Source organism: Amphiura filiformis, chromosome 1 (assembly GCF_039555335.1).
Source record: "Amphiura filiformis chromosome 1, Afil_fr2py, whole genome shotgun sequence".
NCBI classification, from domain to species: Eukaryota; Metazoa; Echinodermata; class Ophiuroidea; order Amphilepidida; family Amphiuridae; genus Amphiura; species Amphiura filiformis.
In genome coordinates, this window is record NC_092628.1 from 85,365,527 (window position 1) to 85,388,260 (window position 22,734).

The following is a 22,734-nucleotide window of genomic DNA, read 5'->3' on the forward strand; positions in this document are numbered from 1 at the left end:
ACTGTCTGTTGGATCAGGGTTATTGAGTTGCCCTGTGGGGTTGTCAACTTGATTGTCGTTCACTGCACTATTTAAAGGATGTCGTGCATTATATACCTTTTCCACAGCTTAACTCCATGGGGGCTGTTGCGATGGCTTGCTCTTCCAAGAACTCCACAAACTGGACAAAACAGACTGCATTTACGAGATTCCACGCCAAAATTGTGACAGCACATACCCGGCTGAAGGAACATCAGAAAAAAAAAACCTGAAAAATTGGAAAAGTGCAAAAAGAAAAGAGTCTGTCACAGAGCAAAGCAAGTCAGCCATATCAGTTCACGCTATCCAACAGAACCTACTGGGATGATACCGAAGTCTTACAGAAGGGGTAACGTGTATGACCCTCTCCTCAAGACCACGCACCCTCGGGATAGAGCGTGTGTTACCACCAGCAAAGAGGATGATGGGATGATGGGGTCTCATATTGACCTCTTTCAGGTTAGCCCCTGTTGAATAGTAAACATGACCTACGCCAACTATAATGTAAACATGGGTCAGTACATGAAATATTATTTTATTTATTTACGAACTTTTATATCTGGTAAGAGCCCATAAACTGATGTTTGTCATCCAATATTGAGCTTACAGTATCTGATGTGTTGGTATGCTCCACACTGTATTCATATGAATTGGTAAGCGCTCTTTAAGCAAAGTCATTGTTCATTGAATTTACAACCGGATGGCAAAACAGGCGAAACTAGTAACCTTTCGCACAAGATTTGCAATTTAAAGAGAATTGGTCATTGCTCATTGAAATGAAGCTAGTATATAATGGACAATATAACGACAATGGACAATAAAATCTGAAAAATATTGTAAGGATCACTTAAGGGCTGGGGTATGAGCGACCTTGAAGTACCGGTATCTGGAGAGGGGAAGCAATGAGTTACCCCAAATCACAGCGGCAGGTAGTGACTGGGCCGCCGAGTGCTAATATATATTTATTTTGGAAGGGTCGTGTTTGTTTTAAATTTTGGGGCGTTTTTCCAAAATTTGATATTTTTGGTGATATTTCAAAAAAGCGACATGCCAAAGATTGGGTGATTTACTAATATTATATATTTTATGACTGCAATTTGGCGTTTTCAATGCGTTTTACACGTATCATGAAAATAACGCAAATATCTAGTCACGCTGCTTTTAGAATTTTTACCTGATCGTCGGCTTTTGCAGGCAACAGAATGCAGATCGGCTCACGATAGATGTCGTATTCCTCTATGTGGTTCACTTATTGATAAAATGAGTGTGTATTCCTTGTAACAACACCCACATTGCCGTCTGGTAACCGGGTCTGGTACTGATTTTGGGACAGCCATAGACTTCAGCGCCGTATCAAATCTCATAAAAACCACACGACTGACGACTATGTGTTTATGTTTCCCGCACGAAAGCTTGTGTCTACATCTATTACTATACTTCTTTGGAAACGTTGACCTTTGACCATTCTTTGTATAACGCCCTGATATGACCTTGATATGTTCGCTTGATTGGGTACGTTATAGCATCCATTTCATTGAGTTGTTAGGACTTGGTCAGTAGATAATACTATACAGGGATACAATAGTTTAACATGGTGTGTGAGCATGGTGAAAGACTCATTATTGATTAGGCGCGGACATATTAAAGGCACAGGTCCTTTGCGTGTATAGCAGAAAATTATAATAGAATGTGTGAATAGAATGTTTGGAATTTTGCAACTAAAATACTAACTGCATTCTGCATTATGTATTTATTTATTTATTTAGGCCTATGCCTATTTATTTATTTACTGACTTATTTATTTATTTACTTTATTTGGTATATTAGTTAGTAGGCCTAGTTTAATAGTAATATTCCATGATAGGCCTACGTCGGTTTATTATTGATTGTTGATAACTTGACAACTTGATTAATTGATCGATTAATAGTCATTTCACATTATATTCCTAGTTTATAGACCAATTTGAATAGCATCGTACATTAGATAAATATACCTATCAGTATTGATTTATTCTATTCAGCAATATCAAGGATTACTATCAAACTTCTCATAGCTAATTGACAGTTGGCTCAGTGGTAACGCAGTAGGTTTTACAACACGGAGGTCCCGGGTTCGATTCCCACCTCTGCCTATTTTTTGCAAGGCTGAGAAAAAAATGAAATTTCTGGACTGCAAACTTATTTGGCGCGCGATCTGAGCTGGTCCTTTTCTGGTGGCTGTGTCTGTTACAGGCACACTCTCTCTGCATCCAAACCAGGTTCACGCTCATTACACCTCCCTTAAGGTATTGACTTTTAAAATCTACATTTTGGTCAAAAATTACCACATTCGCCTTGCTATAAACATTGAATTGAGTTCTCTGTTGACGTAATGAAAAAAGATGTTTTTAGGGGAAGTGTTAGCTCTGATTGGATGAAGGGAACACTTGAGGTTTTGACAAAAACCAATCACAGATGCCTATTTTCCACTAGCCACCAGCTAGAAGCTCGCACATGATGCTATGCACTCAACCGTGTAGTGTAAACAAAGACTGTGTCCCGGACTGTGTAGAGACAATTCACTGCTTGCTTGGAAGCCCTTGGACGAAATTGTGTGCTCAGATGTATCGAGGTGGAAACTGTGCATAGATGCGTTTATAAGAGAATCGTTTTGTAGCCAGACCTTTTCATATGTAATGAATGCAAACTTTGGTATCAAACAAAATACACATTCTTGAGAAGATTGCCGACCACAAGACGTATATTTTGGCAATGTTGGGGCCATGCCATCGTGAAAAATGATTCTTATTGTGAGTATGTGTACAACCGATTGTTTCTGACATTTCTCTTTAATGAAAAATGTGCAAAACACAGATTTTGTCACTAATTTGTCCCAAAAAACAAAACAACACCATAATGACCTATGGCACTAACTTAACTGGCTTATAATTACCACATTTTTTGCAACCACATTATTTATGCATATGATTTTGAGCTACTATACAATAATAGAAAATGCCTACGCAATGTGATGGTTGTGAGTTTGGACAAAGCCATGACAAGGATCCGTCCTATCATGACAAACTGATAGCAATAGGTTAACCTTGAACGTGGCGTATGCATTTAGACTAGCTACATATAAGTTATATAATATGTTACAGCTATGCTATTTAAGTTATTTTGTTCAATGAAACGAATTCACTATTTGAACTGAACTAATTGTGAAATCCTGTTTATGTTCTGTGCGATTGTGGTGTAACACGCATTTTTGAATGGTAACTTATAAGTCTACATGGGTGCATCATTATACCGGTAATAGAATGGAACGACTGTTACACGTACTTGTGCTTTCATGCGTTGTCTTCAAGTTGATTTCGGCACAAGGTGAGTGGACCAAATCCTCTCAAATATCACTACAGGATCCAAAATAACCTCACTTTCATGAGTCCAGGCGCGGATTGCCTGGGGGGGGGTGCCCATCGCTCCACCAATAAAAGAGAAGGGGAAAGAAAAAAGAGAAGAGGAAGGGAGAAAAAGAGACGAGAAAATGTTGAAAAAGATACGACAAAACGTTAAATATTTGCACGTAATTGAGTAGGCCCGTGCCTAGAAAGCTGCACAATCGAGTCGATCGATCGTAAGTATAGGCCTGTGATTGTGTAAGGCTGTGCTTGAAGGGAACCTCGGTCTAAAAGCCTGTAAAATTACTGCATGCTCGTCGATATGCAAGGCGGCCCGTCACATTGAGTTCAGGCATTTGACTCTGACTGGTTAAGATCTGCCACTGCTCATAACCTACAATTAGGGATAACCATCAAAATTTCATGTTGCCCCTATTGCTACAAAAGATTGTTTTCTGGATAGAACTCATCAATAGAAGTATTTTGGTGGTTAAATGGTCAAAATCGGTCAAAAACTTTTCGAATTATGAATTTTCAAAGTTTCCCATTCTGACCGGTCATTGGAACGAAATAAAATGACAAGGTCCAAAAATATCAATTGGGAGCAAAATTGGCATAAGCATATATTTACCTTTATATATTTCTTTATTTTAACATTTATGCAAACATGAAACAAGCATATTGTGAAAGTATCAAAGGGTTTCTTATGAAATGGCACTTTACTAGTCAATGGCATAAATTATTTTTTCAAACCGAGGCAGTGAAATCATACATTTAGCGAACATTTGCCAAAAATGGCACAAAATCAAAATTGCACTAAGTCCAGGTAAACTTTTTTTTTCACAACCAAAAAAATGTTATTGGGTTTAATATGACCAATTAGTAGGTGTATGCAAATTAAATCTTAAGTGTCATTGAAGGTCATTGACTCATTCACAACAATAGAGGTTATCCACTTCACTCATCATGCTAATGTGTGACTTCTAACAAAAGGTGCTGGTTCCCATAGTATTCCTCATTCAAAACAATTCAATACATGACCTCGGAGTTACCTGCATGACTTTCGCGGGCTATTTTGAAACAGTTATGGTTGCACATTCAGGTACTTCTTTTGAAAGTTCTAAACAAGGTATAGTCAGCAGCAAGTTGTAGATGGTATGGGCCTAAATATAAGAAAACGTTTAGGGTTGAAATCAGGTGAAAAATACATCAAATGAGCACGAAACTTCACATTTATGTTCAGAAAGGTGTCTTCTTAGCATGATTCGAAAGGAGTATGGAAATTCCAAAGGGAAGCTGGTGATTTAATTTGTAACTCGAGATCTACTTGTTCAATATTTTAACCTTTTTACAGAGGGTATGATAGAGGTATTATTGGCAACTCTGCCAAATTTCAGCTCAGTAGGCCACGTTTTTCACCTGAAATTATTGACATGAATATTTTGTGCCATTCTTGAGCAGTGCTGAACTCAGCCACTGGCAATTAAGCGCACTGTGGCGATGGACCAAATTTAACTCGCACTTACAGGAAAATGAAATAAGTTATGTTAATGTAATTTGCAAGATAGTTACAAAATATAATTGGCATTAACTTCCCCAATTTTTACAGAAAAATATTGAAAAATAAAAGAATGAGATCAATTTAGAAATGTCTGTGCAAGCAGTGCACAGTTGAGCTCCCTGCATGTCTGTGGGAGGTTCTAATCAAGTTGATGGTTCATTGGTCATCCCTACTACAATCTTAGAAAAAATTGTTCGAACACTTTAAAGGCCTTATTGGAAATGGTCCCCCTTCTACCCCCGTACAATGTTGGCATGCCCAATATGCTCATCTTCACCATATCTTCTCCCAACATTGATTGGTGGGGAAAGGGGAGGGGATATGCTTAAGATGAACATTGAGAGAACTCTACTATAATTCTTAGTTTCCAGTGACTCATATAGCGTGCGCAATATGGGGATTACAGTGGGTGTACGAACACATATTTTCCGGGATTGTAGTTCAAAAACCTCCAATCAACATTATTACAGTTTGACGTAATTTGAGTATAATATTTTGTACCCAGTGTATTCAAAGTGCATCACCCTACACGACGCATAACTATGCCATGTAATAACATGCAAAGCCAAATTTATTTCATCCCCATTTGTCAATTTTTGTCCCATTTTCAGTCATTGTAATGTCACTTTACTCTTTGCTGTCCCCATTTTATAGTATTTTGATTTCTAAACCAGATCAATTGCGGCGTGTTAGATATCACTAATCGTTATATTATTATGATGTACATTTTTACATATAATATTCATATAATTCCTTAATATCTTGAATGAATGTTCATCTGTCTTGGTACTCTTTACTATTTAAACATATGATCTCAACTCCAATCTCAACACACAATTAAGACGAACCTCATATTTTTCGGTCACAACTTTAATAATAATAATAATAATAACACTAATAATAATAATAATAATAATAATAATAATAATAATAATAATAATAATAATAATAATAATAATATATATTTTTGTTTGCATTTCCAGTTGCCGTCATATGTCCACCGGATCACATGAGTACAAATCAAACCCACACATGGCCCACACCTATAACATCAGGCTTCACAACAGCACCATCATTCTCATACTCAGTAGATGGACAACCATTAATACCATTGCAAGAAACGGGACAACCTCTGTATAGTTTTCCACTAGGATATACAACCGTTATGGTCACAGCAACGGACAGTAGTGGTCGAAGGCCTATATCGGCTTCATGTTCATTCTCCGTTAATATTATCATTGAAGAAACTATCCCAAGTATGATTATAATTCCGGTTTGATGTGTTTTGAAACTGCACATACGCCTTTGTCTAAATGTTATTTGAGATCTTTAAACAAGTTCATTAGGAATGTTGATTTAAACTGTGATTTTTGTTCATTTTGACACAATAACTCCATAAACATTCCGCCAATAGACCCTCATGTGGGAAAGTGTTGTTTGCCACCGATATTCAGTCATCTCCTTAGTAATCAAATTTGAAACTTGATTTAAGTTGTTATTACTTTTTTTTACTGTGAAATTACAGTTTCATTCCTGAAGAAGCTTTATGCCTAGATAAGGGAAGCATCTTAATAGATTTCTAGCTGTACAAAGGAAGAATTTTGAAGAAAAAACAATTCGCCCACTATAATAATAATTTCGCGTTTCTGATGACTAAACCAAAATTAATTCTGCCCGACCCAAACCTCCATGCCCCACTGGAAATCTAATGCTGATTAGAGCCATCGGTGATTCCCCTAACATTATCCAAGATACCTCATAAACACAGCGATCATGTTTACTAATCTGCTTTTGTTCACTTAATTTTTGTTTTTGTTTTAAGTACCAGTATTTCCAGTTGGCGTCATATGTCCACCGGATCACAACAGTACAAATCCAATCCACACATGGACCACACCTAGAACAATAGGCTTCATGACATCGATCTTATACTCAGTAGATGGACAACAGATATTCCCATCGCTAGTAAATGATCAGGTTTCGTATACATTCCCAGTAGGATCTACAATCATTCATGTCGTAGTAGCTAGTGATAACTCTTTGGCTTCATGCTCCTTCACCGTTCAAATCAACATGGTTGATCCAGGTATGTGATTCTTGTCGTTGTCATACTGAAAGTGATATAAAAGGCATTCATTTTGTTCCACACACAGTGTGTGTGGAACACACACCTTCCGTTTAAATGTTACTTTAAAAAACATCTTAAATGAAGTTTTTACTTGCTAATTAAAGGGATCTCGATGCCACAGTAGCTATTGGTATTTTTATCTATGCCCGTGCAACGGGGCATAGATATTGTATTTGTTGTGTTTAGTCTTCTCCATCTTCGCCTTCTCCTTCTCCTTCATCTTCTTAAGACCACTTCTTTGCACTCCTCTAGCTCAAGAACTAAAGTAGCCTCGGGGCCCATACTTGGTATAGTGATGACCCATGACCCCAAAAAATTTCCTGGACAGCCTCGACCCCAGAGGTCAAAGGTCATGGGCTACATGGCGCAATATGTGTAAAATTTCTAACAGCTCTAGCCGAAGAACTATAGCGCCCTCAGGGTTCATACTTAGTATAGTGATGGCCCATGACCCCTAAAAGTAACTTATGGTAGCCACGACCCCAGAGGTCAAAGGTCACAGGCTACAGGGAGCAATATGTGTAAATTTTTTAAACCGCTTTAGCTCAAGAACTATAGCGCCCTCAGGGTTCATGCTTGGTACAATGATGGCCCATGACCTTTAGATATTTTCTGCTGTAACATCGACCCCAGAGGTCATAGGTCATGGGCTACAGTGAGCAATATGTGTAAACTTTTAAAACAGCTCCAGCTCAAGAACAATAGCGCCCTCAGGGTTCATAAATGGTACAATAATGGCCCATGACCCTAGATGTATTCTATATTAGCCGCATCCCCAGAGGTCACAGTCTAAAGGCTTTAAAAAGCAAAATAGGTACGACCAATTAACACGGTGTAGCGCAATAGGTAGTATTTTGTTAGCTACCTGTGTTTGCAATGATAAAGGTCTGAATCGTACGTCAAGGAAACTGATCACTTGACAAAAAAATTCCTTAAAAGGGAATGTGTAGGCATTTTGATTTTGGTTCATTGGACCACCTCAAAAGGTTGTCATGATAAAATAAGCGGTGTGGTTGGTTCAGGGTGGGTTATTAGAGATAATGTCAGTCTTGTGATGTTTTAGAGAGAGTGTGTCTGATGGGGTATAAGAGAGAGTGAAGGCTTGGTAGGGTATTAGAGAGAGTGTGGGCCAGTCTGGTGGTGTTTTAGAGTGAGTGAGTGCCTGGTGGAGTATAAGAGAGAGTGAGGGTCTGGTGGGGTATTAGAGAGAGTGTGGTCCATTCTGGTGGTGTTATAGAGAGATTGATGGTCTGATGCGGTATAAGAGAGAGTGAAGGCTTGGTAGGGTATTAGAGAGAGTATGGGCCAGTCCGGTGGTGTGAGTGTATGGAGTATAAGAGAGAGTGGAGGCTTGGTGTATTAGAGAGAGTATGGGTCAGCCTAGTGGTGTTTCAGAGCGAGTGAGTGTCTGGTGGAGTATAAGAGAGAGTGAGGGTCTGGTGAGGTATAAGAGAGAGTGTGGTCCAGTCTGGTGGTGTTTTAGAGAGAGTGATGGTCTGATGGGGTATAAAAGAGAGTGAAGGCTTGGTAGGGTATTAGAGAGAGTTTGGGCCAGTCTTGTGTTAAAAGCATTACATGTATATAAAATGAAAGCTTTCACATGGTGCTCACCATGTTTTCGTTTGTGAATAGGGGAAGGGGGTTAGGTGTGGTCACGGGCATAGATATTCGTGTTTGGTAAAACACATTACTGTGGCATCTAGTTACTACTGTCCTTCAATCAAAGATCAAATCCGGTGTTTTTGCTGTTGATATCACATATCACTATCCATTTTCCAGTATACGAGTCCTTTTGATATCCAATTGAATTCTCCCAAATCATTTTCAGTCTTTCTTTTAATCAGTCAAACATTAATCAAGTCACCTCCAACTCACAAATTGGAGTCATGTCATGAATGAGCTTTTGTCCACACGATGCTTACACAAAACACTTTGATAAGTTTAATAAGGTTAATTCCAACCGTGTTCCGCGTAAAACCTGGCTAAAAACAGAAATTCTCAAATCTATTCATCACATAGTGTGTTTATAGTGGTTGTATTCGGAAAGATTATACTGCAATACATTCATTTCGCAGTACGCTATACCAAGTTTACCAAGTATACGCTAAATACCGGATAAGCATTATAAACACGCTCTATGAGCCAGATTGTCCGGTATTTGGCGTATATTAGCGAAGTACTGCGAAATCAATTATTGTTATTGCAGTATAATCTTTTCGTATACACCCACTATAAAAATCAGTAAAGATTCTTTTACCAAATTTCTCGCCGTCGTTTTATCTTTTCTGTTTCGGTTTCGGTTTCAGTTTTCGGTTTCGGATCTCATTGTTATTTTGAAGTGTTAGCATGGTACGTGTGAACAATCCTTTTATTCTAGTCTTTTGTTGCCTGAAATTAAAAGTTGAACGAAGATTGTTTCGGTTTCGGGAGTTATGTTAATTTCTGACATGAAAATGTAAGATGAGAGGGTTGGTGCTTATCTAGACAAAAGAAGTGTCTAAATTTTACAGTCGTAAATTCGCGATAAATTGTAGCGGCTTCAATTGACTTGCGTTGGGTGTATCATGGTGTATAGGTACTTCCGCCTAGGCGGGAGTGGCTCGTGAAAATAGCCCAGCGTAGAAATACTGTATACACTAATCATGCTAATCAGACAAAATTGCCAGACTCAAATCTATTTTAAATGTATATTATTTGTCATTCATTGACCAGGCTGTTAAACACTGCAAATTGAAGTAGGGGAATGGAGTGAGTGGGGGTGATGACGAGGAGATGATCGGGTGGAGGAGAGGAGAGGAGAGGAGAGGAGAGGAGAGGAGAGATGAGTTTATTCAGTTTATTTAAATTTGTCCATGTTGATCATAGGCCTACTGATAAAGTTTGCCAATTGCATAGTAGGGTAAAATAAGCAATAAACAGATGAATTAAGAAAGCCCAATTTTGTTTACAAATTACTGAGAGAAACACACACACACAAAATAAAACAACAACAACAACAACAAAAACATATAACAGTGAGGGGGGAGAAGGGTAAAGGGGCTAGGGGATCTTTGTAAAAGAGAGACTTGAAATACAACATAACAACCTATAAATTTATGCACATAATTCAACAGACGACACGAGTCACAGTTGGGGGAGGGGGAGAGACAGAAAAAAGCGAAATGTGCAGTTTAACAACATCAAAGGCCTATAGTATTATTAGAGGACATTATAGCGAAAGGGGCGCTAGACCACTAAAAACACCGGTCTTCCACACACTGTGGGTGTTCCATAATCTTGTCTTATCCAGCCTTTATTAACAACAGGCATCCACCTCTATTGAAATAAGCTGATTGGTACTTCAAACTTAACAATGAATTCAGTAACAGATCAACTCACATAATCCCGTGCATTTTCGTGTCTGAACAATAGAGCTCCCGAAACAGAATAGATAAAACGACAGTCGGTATCATTCTGGATGATCATTAACATGGGCTAATCACACGTCTCACATTCTAAATCTTATATCCAAATTTACTGCTATCTTGTTTCGGCTTCAAAAGTGTCTTCCATGTACTACTTTATTTTCCCTATACAATACTTTAGTCCTGCCTTTATTTGTACTAATGCAATTTAATTTGGGCTGATTCTAATTCACCCCAAATTAAAACGAATTATTGGACTCTGTTCAAATTCTAACTGGTTTGCTCATACACCTCCTTTATTTAAGAATTTCAATACTCTTACCATTTTCGACATTCATAAATTTGCTCATGGGTTTATTTATGCATAGTATTATACTTTTGGAAATCTCAACGCCAACTTCGCTGATTATTTTATTCTGAACAGATATTCATACTTATTCCACCCGAATGTAAATATGATACAAATCTAATCACTTATCATTTCGTAGAGGCAGTATGGAATTCCTGGAATCCATATTCAGAATGTTCTCAGACATGCGGAAGTGGTGAAATGACTCGAACTCGGACCTGTGACGATTCTAACCCTTCAGATAGCACTACGTGTTCAGGCGATTCCCAGGAGACAGTCGATTGTACACAGACATCATGCCCTGGTATGAAATCATTTAGGCCTACAAATAACTATGAATAATTTGAGGCGGACAGAAATACACTTTAATTAATATGATGGTGATACAATTTGTAAACATCAATAAACTTTTTAGTTGAGTGTGGAATTCTCAGATGTCAATCTTATCTGTGTACGTGTCTCCAAACAATGGAAATTTACAAGTGGGAATTTGAACTGGTATCCCAAACTTAACAGAATGCTGGCAGAAGAAATATGGAGAGCAACATGTTCATCACGGTGAAGATGGAAGGTTTTGATGGTATATTAATTGTTATATTAAGGGATGTGCAATGGGTGGGAACCTGATTTTGATTCCAGAGGGAGTGTGCCTGTAACAGACACAGCCACCAGAAAAGGACCAGCTCAGATCGCGCGCCAAATAAGTTTGCAGTTCAGAAATTTAATTTTTTTTCTCAGCCTTGAAAAAATAGGCAGAGCTGGGAATCGAACCCGGGACCTCCCTGTTGTAAAACAAAGTGCGTAAACACTGAGCCAACTGACAGTATGATAGTAATCCTTGATATTGCTGAATAGAATAAATCAATACTGATAAGCCTATTTATCTAATGTACAATGCTATTCAAAATTAATAGACGTTCCATAGGGGCCTATAAACTAGGAATATAATGTGAAATGACAATCAAGTTTTCAAGTTATCAACACTCAATCAATCAATGATAAACCGATGAATCATGGAATATTACTAATTGCTAACTAATATACCATATAAATAAATAAATAAATAAATAAATAAATAGGCATAGGCCTAAATAAATAAACAAATACATAATGCAGCATGCAGTTAGTATTTTGGTTACAAAATTCCAAACTTTCTATTATAATTTTCTGCTATACACGCAAAGGACCTGTGCTTTTAATATTCGCGCCCGGGCCCGCGCCTAATCAATAATGAGTCTTTCACCATGCTCACATCTCACATCATAGTTAAACTACTGTATCCCTGTAGGATTATCTACTGACCATGCTGACCAGGTGCTAAACAACTCAATGAAATGGACGCTATAACGTACCCAATCAAGCGAACATATCAAGGTTATAGCAGGGCATTAAACAAAGAATGGTCAAAGGTCAACGTTTCCAAAGAAGTATAGTATAGATGTAGACGCAAGCTTTCGTGCGGGAAACATAAAAACATACTCGCCAGTCGTGCGTTTTTATGAAATTATGGAGTGAGTGGTCATTGTTTATACACCTATCAATTATATGATGACAATGATTATATTGACTTCTGAATTATTCTGCGGGCTGCTAAGGACTTTCCTCTCTACTTTTCAGGAGTAATTTCATCTTTTTCAGAGTAGTGTCATCTACACCTATCATCTATGAAGACTTTGATTGCATCTTGCTGCTACATGATATGTACTTTACAAACAATCAGCCTCGCTATTGTATTTCTAAATGATAATCTCACTAACGAAACTATTCACATTAAATAGAACATTTCCACACCCAACATATCAGTACAATTTACCAACCGCCGAAAGGCTGTGACCGCTAAATATTGTGACCGCGAAGCACGGGTCTTTATATAAATTCTTTATATAAATATGATACAAATCTAATCACTTATCATTTCGTAGAGGCAGTATGGAATTCCTGGAGTCCATATTCAGAATGTTCTCAGACATGCGGAAGTGGTATAATGACTCGAACTCGGACCTGTGACGATCCTAACCCTTCAGATAGCGCTACGTGTTTAGGCGATTCCCAGGAGACAGTCGATTGCACTACGCAGACGTCATGCCCTGGTATGAAATCACTTAGGCCTGCAAATAAATATGAATAATTGTGGCGGACGGAAGTACACTTTAATTAATATTCATGATGGTGATACAATTTGTAAACACCAATAAACTTTTCAGTTGAGTGTGGAATTCTCAGATGTCAAGTGGGAATTTTAACTGGTGTACCAAACTTTCAATCGCGGTTTATTTATTTTTTAGTTAAAAGAGACGAATCGATATTTTCCCCTTTGTCAAACTCGTAGCGAATTATTTTTATATAAATATGATACAAATCTAATCACTTATCATTTAGAGGCAGCGTGGAATTCCTGGAGTCCATATTCAGAATGTTCTCAGACATGTGGAAGTGGTGCAATGAATCGAACTCGGACCTGTGACGATCCCAACCCTTCGGATAGCATTGCGTGTTTAGGCGATTCCCAGGAGATAGTCGATTGTACTACACAGACATCATGCCCTGGTATGAACTTTAAGGCCTGCGAATATAATTTAAATAATTTGAGTCGGACAGAAGGTACCTACTCAAACAGATCATGTCAAAAAGTACATTTTGATTAATATGATGATGTTATAATTTGTAAACATCAATGGAATTTTTAGCCGCTGTGTTGAATTCTCAGATGGCAATTGTGTACGTGTCTTCAAGCAATGAGATGAATTTGGTACGAATTAACAATTGGTATCATTATTCTTATAGTCGGAATTAAAGATACTAGTTCGTGTCTGACTTCACCTGTCAATTAAACTCGAGACGGTTTTTTTAACGATTTGTCGTGATAATTTAAAAAAACCCACGAGCATCTCTTCGGTTAGGTTTGCACCTTCAAACATACAAACCGTCTCAAAAGTTAGGTCTCTGTAATGGTAATAGGAAGTGTTCTTTCCTGGTGGCACCATGTCAACAATACCTAGAAAAGTTGCTTTTTGCCTTGTAAAAGTTGCGAGATCGTTTGCCATTTTTAGCGATTCCTTTTCTCTGATCATGCCGATAAGGAAGAGATGATTTTACGTGCTTTTAAAACATCACGGGCCGTGGGTAGTTTGACAGGTGATGTATTGATAAAATCATGAAAAGCGTTTATTTCACTCACTATCATCTATCTAACGATTTTAATATTCAGAAGCGCAGATACCAGTTTGGAGCGAGTGGGCTGAATATTCTGCATGTACCGTAATCTGTGGTGGTGGAAGTCAAACCCGTTCAAGAGATTGTATAGATACAAACCAACAAGATGATGTAACGTGTACACCAGGATCTTCAGAAGAAACGAGAGATTGTAATACACAACTTTGCCAAACCGCTGCAGGTAAATTATTCCAAACTGTTATTTGTAAATTCATACAACTAGTCCAAATATGTCCACTTACTTGCAGACGTTTCGGGAACTGGCAGTTTCCTTTATCGATGCTATTGTTGCAGCAACGGAGTTAAGTTGCAAGTTGATTTTTCTTCAGTTATCAGACATGTCAATTTGTAAGCGCTCTTTAGCAAACTCATAGTTCATTGAATTTACAACCGTATGACAAAACAGGCGAATTTAGTAACTTTTTGCACAAGATTAGCAATTTAAAGAGAATTGACCATTGCTCATTGAAATGAAGCTAGTATATGGACAATATAAGTGTGCTCTTTATTTTAATGACATAAAATTTTAATAATATTGTAAGGAACACTTGAGGTTTTGACTTTTAAAACCTACATGTGCTTGGATATGTCGTTTTCAACAGAGTTACTACATTCATATAAACATTGAATTGCGTTATCTGTTGACCTAATGAAAACATGTGTTTTAGGGGGAAATGTTAGCTCATTCGTTCGATATCAACATTTTCTGATTGGATGAAGGGAACACTTGAGGTTTTGACAAAAACCAATCACAGAATCCTATTTTCAACTAGATCTCACACAGCTCTTCCTCTTCTTCTTCCTATATACGTGCATACCTCAAATTGAGTATTGTCGCACGGGCTTAACGTGCATAGTTTTTTACCTATGCACGATCCTGGAACCTAGGATTGATTGCAGATATCAGAACCGGGGATGGTCCCCCTTCTCTTTTCGAATAGCTCTGACACTTTACATGCACAGGGTTTGACTCTTCCTGTACACGGGACCAACGGCTTTACGTGACTTCCGAATCACGGACGAAGCACATACACTACCTATATCTGCACGTGATAAACAGTGTATGGGGGCGAGAAGAAATTCTTCAACTAAATTCTGAAATTAATAACTGAACTGAATTGAAGGATTTCTGACCATATAGGAACTTTTTGGGAGGGAAAAGAATTTTCACCTAAGGCAAGCCCAAGGCTCGAACCCTCGTCGATCGTATCTCCCGGCCGGCAGCGCAACGCCTTAACCACTCGGCCATCTCGCCCTCTTATGATACTATGTGCTCAACCGTGTAATATAATCACAGACTGCGTAGAGACTAGACTCGATGTGCTTGGAAATCTTGGAAATATATGTGTACTCGGGTGTATTGAGGTGGAAACTGTGCGTAGATGTAATTATAGGAGAATCGTTTTTGTAGCCAAACCTTTTCATATGTCGTCAAAGACGTGACTCAATTTATATTGCCCCTCGTTTCTGTTCATGGTTTTTGATATATAACAGTCCTCGAAGTAAACTTAATAAATCTATAAATGATATGTGCTTAAAGCGTATGTAGCTGGGATGAAAAGCCGACGATCAATTGATAATTTTGACCTTTCATATTTAAGATATATATTTTTCCCCCAAAAGACTAATTTTTTGTTGTTGTTTTGGGTAAAAAAACAGATCTTCAATACAAAAGTTCAAAATATCAATTTTTAATCATTTGCCATAAAATATGTATTATATCGCGAATTTCAAAACATCAAACTTATTTGATATCAGAAGGACATTATTTGTATTCAGAATGCAATTCAATATGTCTGATGTGCTCTCATGTCCCACAAAAAATACTATACAAACGCTCATACCCCACCATTTAAGATTCTTTCTCTTTTACATTATTTATGATTATATCAATCATATAGCCTGGACTCCCTGGAATGAATGGAGTGGTTGCAGTACAACTTGTGGTATTGGTATTGAAACTCGAACTCGAACATGCGTTGGGTCAGCTGAATATTGCATCGGAGATAACACACAGAGTCAGATTTGTAATACTCAAGTTGTTTGCCCAGGTAAGAAAGAGAAAGTGCTCTACTTTATCTTCCCTGAAGTATCGTGACATACAATAAGCCAAAGTAGTAATTAAGGTACCAGTTATGTTCACCCCTGTATATCCTAAACACAGATGAATATGTTAAAATTTTAAACCAGCAGCCAATACCTGTACCCTTTAGCTCTGATATAAGACCCCACTTGTTGAAATTGGTTGAGAATTAAAGAAATGGTGATCTAAAACCCAAGGATGTAACGAAATCAAAAGTTGCACTTTCATGTTCTTATAAATGTAAAGCTCATCGTTAGTTTTATGTGCACATCAATGGAAACACGACGCTAGTTCTCTTGTTCAAGAATGCTTTATGTACAAATCAATAGGGCATTTAGTCAGGTAATGGAGCAAAACTGCCACTTTTGAATTTGCATCTTCCTTAGGTTTTGGATCATTGTGGCTTTATTTCTTGACCAAATTTAACAAGTTGGCTCTAATGATGTCATACCCGCCTTTGTTTAGGATATACAGGGGTAACAATAACTGGTACCTTAATTGTTTTGCAGACTGTATACAAATGGTTGATCAAGATATTATACACAAGTTATTTGCAACTGCCATGACCATGACTGCGATTTTGCAATCCCAAATGATAAAGGCAAGTGCATGAACCTCACATGGACTGAAATAGTCAATGTAGGTAAATAACGGAACTTGCAAATAACCCTGTGAATTTTTACATTAGTAGTACAAGATTGGGCGCATTATTGTGACCGATGATAGCTCTAGTGAAAACCACGGCAAAAACACCACTGTCAATATAGCCAGTAGTAACACGCCTCCTCCAACATGTCCAATCAATACTGTCGTGGAAGTTTAAACTCCCGCAGACAAGTTTAAGGACATTGCAATCGAGGGATCCTTTCCGGTCAGGTCTACCCGAGATACAGTTTCCATAGACTACACCGATCGCCAAACTTGGTTCTGCTCGAACAAAAGTGCTTTACCTGCATACGAGTCTGCTTTTCAAGTGATTTAGACAAAGTCTACTCTTTTAGTATTTTTACTTCATTTTGACAGAATGGAATGACTGGAGACAATGGACTGAATGCTCGTCGACATGCGGTAGCGGTGGATTGCGAATTCGAACACGAAGCTGCAACAACTTTGGCACTGCGGCTTCATGTCAAGGATCCAATACAGATAGCGCGCGATGTAATAGACAGAATTGTCCTAGTAAGTAAGATTTTCTTGATCATCTTACAAAATGGTCATTTCCGTAGCATGAATCTCATGCCAGGATTGCCAGCTATCACAAGCATGCACATAATCAGTCTAATCATTCTTAGAGAATGAACAGAAATGGGGAATTTGTTTCATTCTTTCCACCCAATTTGCCTGAAAGTGCTTAGTGTTATCCTTACATCATTACATGATTTATAGAAAGCAGGATTACTTACGAATAGCGACCATCCTGGTTTTATTTTTAGTGTCCTGTGAAACTGATGTAGAGGTTACGCCTTACGGACGTCTCAGAGCACCCGGCGGTGAACCAGTTGGGAGTAGTTATTTATCTGAGGCAGTTTGTCCATGGTACACTCGGAACGAAGGTAGGAATATTCTATATCCTGTATTCCAGCCCCGATTTCAGCATAGTTTTCAAGATGTTTCAAACCTCTCAGCATTCCAATGTCCGTGTTATTTGGTTAGTTTGCTATTTACTTGTGACAATAACATCGTGATTGTTTAGAAGCACGTAAAATCATCTCTGCGTTATCGGACAACTAACTGGAGAAGAAAATAATAATACTCACCTGCACTATTTCTATATTTTGTATGTGTGCCATATGTGTTCAACCGAAATCTCCATTGACTATAATGTGTCCTATATATTCCTTAATTATTGTTGATGTCTTATGAATGACTCAACTGGACATTACATTTACCGATTTCACTTTGTACCATGGGCCAGTACATTCAGCAGTGTAACCCTAAAGGATGCCGCACCAGATCTGAAAAAGAAGCACCCAAATTGACTAATTGCAATATATTTACCATAATCTGCTGAACTTAACAACAGTTGGTTCGCCATTCACCATTGCTGCGGTCTACAATATTCTGCTTCTTAAATACCGCAAGGTATAACTACATAGAATAAACAAGCTTTTCGTTAATATATAATACCCAATATAGGGCCTACATTGCAATTATGATTTGAGATGACAAGTCGTATCTTCATATTTAACACTCTTTCTACAGGGAGTCCAATTGGAAGAGCGACGTGTGTACAAAGAAACAGAATAACATTTTGGGAGTGGATCGTCGACTGTGGTGGAGATAAAACAACGAAGCAAAAATTAAATGTCATTTTAGGGGTGAGATACTCTCAAAATTCCAACCTAATAATCGTGATTTTTTCCTTCACTTTCCTTCACTATCACACTATGAATGTGAAATGCAATGCCTTATACATGTATAAGAATATACACGCAGAGATATAAAACATAAGCAGTACGCTAAAACAATTTTTTATTCTTCTCCTTATGAATGTAATTTGATAGCGACCCATAACATCAGACAACGCAGAGGCGACATTAGACGACATCTGCAACCTTCTTACAGATCGACCAAATGATGTAAACGCTGAATGTGTTTCGAACGTCATCGATATTCTTGGAGATGTGGTTGACTTACAACTTCCCGATAGAGAGGTATGATCGTCAAAGCATACGTTCTTTTATCTTTGATTTGTTGGTTTACGGTGAACATTTATATGAAATTAGACTAAACTATATACATCTTTTGCTGAATTGCAATTCAAACTGCAACTTAGATAACTAAAATAGACTGATATAACAATGAGCACAGCAGCCCGTGCTTTTAATCATAAGAGCATATTCCTCTGTTCTCTGCGGAATAAACAGTATTGTTGATACGGGACGTAGTACTCCAGAAGGAAAGAATAACCAGCGTACAATTAAAGACTTAGATTTTGTTAACTTAATCAAACAGTGTCTTGTTTGTGCATTGGAGTGAATTTGGGTAAAAGGTGTTTGCCCTTGAGTCATGTGAGTCATTGCGGCTCATAACAGTACCAAGTTGTATACATATGTGATATATACATGTATTACCCTAGTTTGGGCAATTATTGTCACATAAGTATAGATACTCCTCTGTCTATGGTATCCTATAAAAATTTCCATAGTTATATCCTACATCAGTGTTTGTATTGATCGTGTAGAACGTAATTGCATGCTTAGAATCAAGTAACTCCCCTTATAACTAAATAATAGCCACTTAAATTTTGTACATGGTTTTATTTTTTACCAATACATGCTATAGGTAACCGATAAGGTAATTGACGTTGTAGACAAACTATATCTAGTTGATCCTGATGTTTTAATGGCAGAAAAGAGAACCAGTTATGCCGTGAAGCTACTTGAGAAGCAAATCAAAGTAGTGGAAATTCAGCGCCAAGATATCGGGGATTGGCCGTATCGTAGAGTTACAAATAACATAGCTGCTGAAGTAAGTCATAACGTGTTTTATTTTTTTAAATCCCAAAGCAATTGGACTTTTTAAGGGAAGATCGCGAAAAGTGCAAGAGTAAAACAATTTTACACGTTTTAACTCTTTTTCAATTCGGCCATTATCAGATAGTCCAGGAAGGTCAACCAAAACGACATAGAGCTTTTGCATTAATGAAGGTATCTTACAAAACTGACTACAATATGTCAAAATTTCTCTGTGCACGGGACCCACGGTTTTTATCTATATTTAATTGTTACTAACCATAAGTTACCCATCATATTCGGACATTTGCAAGCCAATACCACAGCAAGTCACCGCTGAGGGTTGAATCCGGGACCTCGTGTAACACAGAGGCTTAGCCACTGTGACACGCTTCCCCTTATCAGAGATGTCAATGACAGACAAATCCTTTGGGAAAGCAATCTTGATATCCTTTCTTTGTGTCTCAGCACAGAGCTATATGCTGACGATGACGTCGAGCAACCTGTAGAACCTTTAATTTTCAAATTCATAACATAGGTTAGTACGAAGGCAGGATGACAAAACCTGATGTATAAATGTGACATTTTATTGTTACTTTTACATCCGTGTATTTTATTACAGGTTTATCGGGCTTCTAATGAAGAACTATGTAGAGGGTTGTACGTCGCCTCTTCCAGTGGTCCAGGGATTCCTGCAAATGATTTGTTAACACGAGTACGACAAAGTTCAACATCCATAGATGCTGAAATTGAAGTTCCGCCTGGTGAGTTTATTCTTGTTACTGACATTATAATTAATGAAATGTAAGAGTAAAATGTAAAAAACTCAAACCTAACACACTGAATTAGATTAAATGCAATAGTAGATGTATAGGGTGGGGCTATTTAAACATAGCCGATTGTGAAGTTTTAATGTCCTATCATGTCCTATTAATTTTGTTTTAGAAATCTGCTATCGATATCCGAATGGAGCTCGAGTTGTACTTGACGTATTTGCCGGTGATAAGTTATTACCATCTTCGACTCTTCAAACTACAAGTGAAGGCACACATCTCTATAACAGAGTGGTTAATTCACCTGTTATTTCTGTAACTGTTGGAGACCAAGAGGTCCGGGGTTTGCAAGAACCAGTTAGATTGCTGTTCACCCCTCTGGAGGTAAGGGTCTATTCCCCTCTTAGATGTCAAAATCTCGGGATTGATAGTGATGCCACAACTCTACGTAGCCTTGAAACGCGCGTGCTGTTCTCAAAATCACAGACTCGCGTGTAAAGACGACACAAACGTAAGACCCTCTAACATACTCTTCTTACGATTCCTGACGTCACTACCATTTTCAAGGTGAGATGACTTTTAGTGAAGAGTAGAGGTGGTAAAAGTAATCGTACTACCACAACCAGCACTACAACAATAATACCTTCACAGTACATGTAATAGCTAAATTATTGTGAAAGTATAAAGCCTTGGAGCTACCTGGAAGTCCATATAAGTTGTAACCATTCTTGATATTCCTAGATTCATGCTAACAATACACAATGTGTGTATTGGGATTGTATTCGTAATGATTGGTCGAGTGAAGGATGCAGATACCTCGGTGAAACACCAAATTGGCAGAGAATATGTGACTGCGATCATCTCACAAGCTTTGCTGTTCTTATGGTAATTTATGAATTGTAAAATATTTGATATTTATAGTATAGGTTAATAAATGCGTAACACTTATTATTATTATATTAGACGCATGGAAAATCAAGTTTAAAGATATACAGAGGGAAAACATGCTTTAATTTGAACTGCCTGATCCCGTTGAATGAAGCCACAACCTCTCGAGGGTGTCGAACTTCCTCCCATAAAGACAATACTGCGTGTATGTGTCCGTAGAGCAGCGGGATGGTGGTGTAGTAACAATCATTTAAAGAATATCTTTAAAAATTACTTCCTTTCTTTCTCATGCAACCGAGAAATTAAAACTCTTCATTCCGTCTTGTTTATCTCTTATAAAATTTAACTTTCAGGATATCTATAGTGACACAACGACAGGAGGTTTTAATTGGGTAATCCTCGTCATTGTTATCTCATGTCTAGCCGTACTTGGGTTGGTTCTTGTACTACTTGCATGTTTTTACGTTTGGTACTTCCGTGGACAACGTAGAGTGGTTCACAGAGGAAATGCAAGGATGTGTCATAACAGAAATAAAAGACCCTTTGAAAAGGGACGCGTTATTAGGTTATCCTAGATTTTAAAGAATAAACGAGATTAGCAAATATGTGACAACACACATAACAATACCAGATCTCACTATGGGTGTGAAAGAGAACTGTAATTGCTAATTTAATATCTGATTAGGATTCATCTGCAAAATTATAATGAACCTGGTGATTTATATTTATTGATTTTATATATTGGTGTTGGTTAAATATACAGAGTCGATAATTGTTTATGGATTTTAGGATTATAACTTAATAGATTTATTCATATAGGCAGCAACTAAGATTATATTGCACTAATCAATAATTTTAAACTTCTGTAAAGATACATACTAGTATAATTTCACAAAAACAAATTAAATTAAATTAAATTACGTGAGTATTTAAAAGATGATGAAAGGAATTCGTCTTTTATGTCATGGTGTAATCCGATTCCTCTTCTATCTTCAAAATATTGCTGATGTTGGTGGACGAACTACTGGATGTATCAAAATGTCCGGTACCCATGAGTTGTGATGCTTAGTGAGTAGTGACAAGACTAGTTCTTCCAATTAAAATAATGGGATCAAATGACTACAACTTGTTTTTGTGTGAATGATATAAATTATGTGGATCTTATGTTGCATTTGGATGTATAGCAGTATTTACTGGCTTGTCTCTAGGTAACTGATGGGTACCAATTATTTTGACTCAAGTTTTATCACGTGAGAACTTTAAACGGCTTTTAATCCTTTTCCTTAGGGTACATTTTGTTTCCCCTTTATTCCCCCTTGTTTTCCCCTTTTTCTCCATTTAAAATTCCCCACGTGGTTCAAGTATTAGAAATTCAGATCCCCCCTCAATATCCCAAAAGAATTCGGATTCCCCCCTTAAAACTCCCACTCCCCTCTGGCATAAAAATTGAACAATCCCTTAGGATTATTTGTCCTACACATC

The 22,734-nt window shown here is 37.6% G+C and overlaps 1 protein-coding gene across 1 annotated transcript; it reads left to right on the plus strand.

Moving 5' to 3' along the window:
* Positions 1-528: 528 nt before the first annotated feature.
* On the plus strand, positions 529-22,014 carry LOC140163764 (uncharacterized). The gene is made up of 15 exons (XM_072187083.1): positions 529-532; positions 5,943-6,215; positions 6,782-7,045; positions 14,049-14,234; positions 15,351-15,427; positions 15,955-16,104; positions 17,160-17,319; positions 17,570-17,689; positions 18,339-18,454; positions 18,641-18,790; positions 19,422-19,607; positions 20,214-20,355; positions 20,537-20,748; positions 21,106-21,249; positions 21,606-22,014. Exons 1-15 carry the CDS (start codon positions 529-531, stop codon positions 21,825-21,827), a joined length of 2,406 nt encoding a protein of 801 aa, XP_072043184.1. The 3' UTR covers positions 21,828-22,014.
* Positions 22,015-22,734: the final 720 nt, after the last annotated feature.